The sequence below is a fragment of the Oryctolagus cuniculus genome, chromosome 18, assembly GCF_051225735.1.
Source record: "Oryctolagus cuniculus isolate XC-2025 breed Fujian yellow rabbit chromosome 18, ASM5122573v1, whole genome shotgun sequence".
Taxonomy (NCBI): Eukaryota; Metazoa; Chordata; class Mammalia; order Lagomorpha; family Leporidae; genus Oryctolagus; species Oryctolagus cuniculus.
Genome location: NC_142884.1, coordinates 11,278,327 through 11,284,470, shown reverse-complemented (window position 1 = coordinate 11,284,470; position 6,144 = coordinate 11,278,327). Strand labels below are relative to the sequence as shown.

The 6,144-nt window shown below is 66.6% G+C and overlaps 1 protein-coding gene across 1 annotated transcript; it reads right to left on the bottom strand.

Annotated features, from left to right (window-relative positions):
* Nucleotides 1-394: 394 nt before the first annotated feature.
* On the bottom strand, nt 395-5,989 carry KPTN (kaptin, actin binding protein). Its single transcript, XM_002722888.5, has 12 exons — nt 5,656-5,989; nt 5,320-5,402; nt 5,148-5,232; nt 5,013-5,067; nt 4,586-4,661; nt 4,439-4,512; nt 4,103-4,212; nt 3,952-4,029; nt 3,238-3,313; nt 2,600-2,735; nt 2,334-2,516; nt 395-696 (listed from the first exon to the last, which is right to left on the bottom strand). The coding sequence occupies exons 1-12, from the start codon at nt 5,876-5,878 to the stop codon at nt 568-570; spliced, it is 1,308 nt and encodes a 435-aa protein (XP_002722934.4). The 5' UTR covers nt 5,879-5,989; the 3' UTR covers nt 395-567.
* Between the last annotated feature and the right edge of the window lie 155 nt (nt 5,990-6,144).

Sequence of the window (6,144 nt, the reverse complement as noted above, 5' to 3'; positions counted from 1 at the left end):
AGGAGTCTAGCCTCAGACCCTCCACACAGCTCTTGCCACCCACAGCCCTTCCTCTGGATCCCGCCTGCAGTGTAGACCTTTGAAGAGGGCTAAAGGTAGCCTCTCCAAAGGTCTAACCTCAGACTTCTGTGCTGGGTGGACCATGCAGCCTCATCACTGGTCTAAACACAGGCCTTCCCGCAGGGGTCTAACCTCAGACCCCTGCCTTACATTTGACACTGCTCCACAGCAGTTCCACTTTAGCCTGTCTGCCCTGCCTCTGGGCCTGGCCCCGACTCCCCCGGCCCGCGGCGAGGCCCCTCCCTGGATTCTGGACAGCGCGAAGCCCGGCACACAGCAGGTGCTCAGCGGATGCCTGCCAAACAAAAGGATGACGACACCTGTGACAGCCTTGTTCCTCCAACACAGAAATCCTTGTTGGCCTGATGAGTCTCGTCAGGACGGGAGGGGGCTGAGCGGGACACTGGGGCACACCGGAAGGAGGGGGCTTGCCAGGGCCAGGGCCCCTCTATCCTGGGGGCTCCCCATGACCGGCCCCAGGCCCGAGAAGAGGGAGGGTGTGGCTGCTCAGGGGGCTGGGGGCTCAGCAGGCCCTGGAGCCGCCCCACCCCCCAGGCCTTGTGAGCGCCGTCTCCTCCGCTCTACTTGACGCCGAAGCCGTGTGAGCACCAGCTCTGAGGCCTGGACCAGGCTGTGCTGTGGGCAAGGAGAGGGGAGAGCGAGCTGAGACAGAGCCGAGGGCTGCAGGCTAGACCACAGTGGCCAGCCTGCAGCCGGATAACCCTGGAGCCAGGAGCTCGGCCAAGGTGGAGGGCAGAGAGCAGAGCACAGGTGTATGGGGGAAGGGGTCTCTGTGACAGAGGCTAGACCCCGGGGTGGGGGGCATCAGTGCATTTCCATGGGAGGGACAAAGTCTACACTCAAAGGTAGGGAGCTGTGAGCTTCCCCTGCTGGAGGCGGGCTGAGGTTAGACCACAGGGGACAAAGGCGAGACCCAGCCGAAATGGGTACGTCAGTGCGCAGGGAAGTGGCAGATCAAAGTGGAGGGCAGAGGGATCTGTCACAACTCCAAGGACAGAGTTAGAGCCCAGCTGGAGGGTCTGAGGTTAGACCTTAATAGAAGAGACGGAGAGGCCAGAGTGAAACGGCTTGAAATAGATCACAGGGGCCGGCGCTGTGGCATAGCAGGGAAAGCTGCCACCTGCAGTGCCAGCACCCCATCTGGGTGCCTGTTTGTGTCCCCGCGGCTCCTCTCCCATCTGGCTCTCTGCTAATGGCCTGGGACAGCAGTGGAGGATGGCCCAGGTGCTCGGGCCCCTGCCACCCACGTGGAAGACCCGAAGCAACTCCTGGCTTCAGCCTGGGCCAGCCCTGGCTGTTGTGGCCATCGGGGGGAATGAACCAGCAGATGGAAGACCTCTCTTCCTACCTCTCCCTCTCTCTGTGTAACTCTTCCTAAATAAAGAAATCAGTTTAATGAGGGATGACGTGCCAGGGGTCACAGTACAAGGGAAGCCCTTCCTCCCATAAACAGACCCCAGTCTCTTCCATGGAGGTCTAACCTCAGACCTCGGCTCTGATTCTATCCCTAGTCTATGCTATGGAGGTCTAACCTCAGACCTCACCATTAACTCTAACCCCAGTCTCTTCCATGGAGGTCTAACCTCAGACCTTGCCACTGTCTCTAACCCCAGTCTCTTCCACGGAGGTCTAACCCCAGTCTCTTCCACGGAGGTCTAACCTCATTCCATTTCACTCAGGTCTAACCTCTGTCCTATCTCCTGTGGCTCAGCCTCAGACCTTTCCATCTCTTTCCCTTGAGGTCTAACCTGGGCTACTCTGCTGAGGATCAGACTAGAGGAAAAAGGCCATGCAGACACTGCAGAGGAAGCAGAAATGCCCAGGGAGCCTGCATCGGAGCAGAGGGAGGAGAAGGCAGGTGCCGGCTCGGGAAACGAGGGTGCAGCCGGAGAGGTGCGGCCTGGTGGAGGCGCCGAGGTTAGACCCTGTGCCATTGGGATGGCTGCAGGTTAGACCCCAATGAGGGAAATGGCAGTTGCAGTGCTGCGGGACAGCCAGAGGTCAAAGTGCAACAGAAGACCGAGGGGTCCCAGGGCAGGCGAAGGGGGAGGCCGGCTGCAGCGGGGCCGGTGGCCGTGGAGAGGAGGGGGCTGCGGTCAGGCTGCAGGGAAGGGCAGGGTTCGGGGCAGGCTCCCGAGGCCGGGGTGACGGATGTCGTGCTCACAGTGGTCCCTGGCCGACAGGGACCGCCCCCAGAATCTTCTCTCACGCACCCCAGACCCCTGCCCCAAGGCCCCGGGGCCCCAGGCTACCTGCAGGATGTGCACGCCCTTCAGGGAGACCACGGCCAGCTCCTGCAGCCCGTCCCCGGTGAGGTCCACGTGCGCCATGGCCAGCAGCGGGCTGCAGAAGCTCCGTTGCCACAGCAGGTAGAACCCCGGCTCGGCCTCGGGGGGCCCGGCCTTGGGGGGCCCATACTTGTAGCAGAGCAGCTCCTGCAGGGGGAGGGGGCCCGGTCACTCGGGGGGGCCCGCGTGGAGGAGGCAGGTGGGGGCGGGGCCCGTGGCTCAGGCCCCACCTGTCCGTAGGTGGCCACCAGCACTTCCGGCCGCCCATCCAGGTCCACGTCCGTGACCAGGCCGCAGAGGACGCTGTCAAACTGGTCGCTGCCAGGCAGGAGGAGCTGGTCCCCGAGGCCCCGGCCCAGCAGGTCCCTGCAGGGCGGACGAGGCAGGGCCTGGGGTCCCCAGCAGCGCCTGCCCGCAGCCCTCGGGGTCCCCTGTGGACGTCGTCACAGCCCCAGCGGGGCCACCCCCTCCCTCCGCCCCCTCCCCATCCAGCCCTGGCTCTGCAGCCTGGGCGTCCGCGCTGCTCCCGCACATGGAACCCCGGGCGGTGCAGGCTGGGGAACTGGCAGCCCGGCCACCCCGAGGGCTCCTTGCCGGCTGAGCCTGGGAGGGCGCGCCCTGTCCACAGGAGCCCACTGGGCCGCTTCCGGAAGTTCTCCCCTCCCCCTCTGAGAACCATAGGCTACACACGGGGGGGGGGCAGCACTCCCGTTCCCCCACTGTCCCTGCCCCTGGGCCTCAGCAGTCCCCACAAGACAGAGGCTTCCATGCCCCCGGCCCCTCCCCGGGTCACACTGTACCCACAGGGACCTCCTGTGGAGAACAAGGCCGGGCCCAGGGTGCAGGTGCAGGCCCCTGGCCCTCTCACCGGTACACCACGGCCGGCTCCAACATGCTGGCCACCAGCAAGCTGTGCTCTTCCCGCTGCGGCCTGTCCCCGGGCTCTGGAGAGGCACGGGAGTGGGGGAGGGGAGGGAGAGGTCTGTGGGGATGGGCTCCAGGCCCTCCTGCACACCCCATCCCCTCGAGCGGGAAGAAGACTGGAGCTGGTGCTAACAGGGTAGGGTCAGAGGCTGGCCTGAGGCCAGGTGCCAAGAGGACAGACAGGAGTTAGATGGTGGTTTAAACAGTCCAAGGCTAGACCACAACAGGAGAGTACACAGGGGAGTCTCAGGCTGGACTGCAGCAGGGGAGGAAGACAGCAGAGCAACCCGAGGGGTCGAGGGGGTCGGGGGACAGAGGCCAGGTCAAGGGGAAGCCAGCAAGGGCCAAGCACAGGGGAGGCGGCCAGCCCGGGGAGGCGGGGCCACCGTGAGGGCAGCAGCAGCAGCAGGGCGATCAGAAGAAATCACAGCAAGAGAGGTGCAGGTTAGACCACGAGGGGACGGCAGTGGACACGACTCCAGGGCAGAGGTCTGAGGCTAGACCAGCGTGGGAGGATGTGGATGTGGGTTGGACCACGGGGCAGATGGCAGAGGGAGGGCGGGGCCGAGTGGGAGTGAGGGATGCGGGGGGTGAGGGCCCAACGCTTTGGGAGAGGGGCAGCTGGCTCCCCTCCCCCACCCCCGCACCCAGCGCTCACCGTCTGGGCCTGAGAGGCTGAACAGGATCACTCGGGACACGGGGCCGTCCTGCAGGACCGTCCACACCTGCAGCACCTCTGTGAGGAGGGCGCAGACTCAGGGCCCGGCCCCGCCCCCGGCCCCACCTCCCCTCCTCGGCCCCGCCCCCACCTCGGCTCTGCTGGTCCACGTGGGCGACGCGGACGTAGCCGCTCTGACAGCCAAGGGCCGAGAGGCGCCGGGTCGTGCCGGGGAGGCTGCGGACGTCCAGCCAGAGGACGCTGGGCAGGAGCGGGTGGATGGACGGACAGACGGACGGGACAGGCCATCGCGCACCCACACCCCACACAGCCCTCCCTCCGGGGAGCAGCCCGGTGTCCCTGGGGGTCCTTCCCCACACCCGCTCACTGGGGTCCCCACGGCTGACCGATTTCCCGGGGGCCGGGGCGCGGCCGCTGCTGCCTCCCTCCGGGCTGCCCAGGCCCCCTAAGGCTGCCACCGGGCTACCTGCTGGGCAGGTCCGTGAGCTCCGGGAACAGGTTCTCCACCGGCTGCTCCTCAAACTGGTGCAGGCCCTCGTCCTGGGGGGAGCGGGAGTGAGCCCCGGGCGGCGCCCGCCCCCGCCGCCCCTGCCGCCCTCGGCCCCGGCCTCACCTCCTTGTAGAGGTGGATGGCAGGGTCGTTCCCGCTCAGCAGAAACACGGTCTCCAGCTGACCCCCGACCTGGACCCTGCCCGCGGAGCGTCCAGAACCTCAGTGTGGCAGAGCAGCCGCGTGTCCGTGAGCCCCGCTCCTGCGGGACCCCTGCAGCTCCAGGACCCAGGCCCTGCAGCGGCTCAGGGCACAGCCGGCCGCGCGCAGCCCCAGCTGCAGGTTTCCCGGGCCCCTCAGCTGCTGCTTCCAGTCTCCCCGCTGCAGGCGCGTGGAGCAGCCCCCGAACACCAAGCCTGCGACCCCTGTGCCAGACCCCGGGGCCTTGAGACAGGGCAGCGCTGTGGCTCCTGCCCCGACCCGCGGGGCTCCTGGCGTCCACCACCCTGCGGAAGTCTCAGCTGGGCGCAGGGGCCCAGGGGACACTCACTCTGCATGGCACAGCTGGAAGGGCGTGAACTGGAGCTCCAAGTTCAGGCAGCTCTCTGCAGAGGGCACAGGCAGGTGGGCACGGGACACCTGCCAGACCCCCCCCCCCCCCAGATGCTTCCCAAGCCCCGCTCACGGGCGATGGAGTCCAGGTTGTACTCAGAGCCAGGCTCGTAGTCGCAGTAGATGTTGAGGAAGGGGCTGCCCTTGTCCCCTGAGTCCTGGGGGGGTGGGGGGAGTGGCCTTAGGGGGAGGGGCGGCAGGCTGGGGGGCTCAACCCACGTGGAAGGGGCAGGCGCTCGGGGTACCTTGATGAACGTGATGCCCACAACCAGGCCCCTCTTTGGGGGCGACTTGTTAAAGGTGTCGATGGAGACGATCTCGGCGTCCACTGGAGGGCAGAGGTCAAAGGTCGCGTTTCAGGGAGCTTCGTGACCCCTGATACTCCAAACTTGAGTGGCCGCTGACCCTCCCCACTTCCAGGCCCTTACTACCCCTGCGCTGGCACCAATGATCCCATGATCCCGTCAGTCACCCTGATCCACTGTCTTTTTTGGGGACCGCGCTCAGCCAGGGTTTCAGGAGCCTTCTCAACTCTGCGCTCCACGCGCCACCCGCCCCCCCAGCTCTAGGGCGCCACGCACCGGGGATGTAGTTGAACTGCAGCTCCTTGGCCACCGGCCGGATTTTCTGTCGGAGGTCTTGGTAGCGGAAGCCCAGCACCTTGCCTTTAAGGGTGGCGGCCAGCAGCTCCCCGCGGCCACCAGCGCCGCCTGCCAGCCCGTACACATTGCTCTGCGACGAGAAGCGCGTGAAGCTGTCCTCGCGCAGCGGGCAAGGCCCCGCGGCCACGACCGCCTCTCCCATCACGCCCCTCAGCCACCCAGCTTCCCGGGCCGCCCTACCCAACCCGGCCCACTGGGCCAGGAGCGACTTGAGCCACCGGCCGGCGGCCCGCCCGTCGCGCACTGATGACGCGAAGAAGCCGTCGTCGCTGCCCTTTACTGAAATGGCGGCAGCGCTACTGCGCATGCGTACTCTCCCTTTGCATTTCAGGGCCAAGCGAGGGGCTGCCGCAGGAGTGGGACCCGAGACGGGACGTGGTGGCGCGTGACCCCTAGCTATGGGCCGTG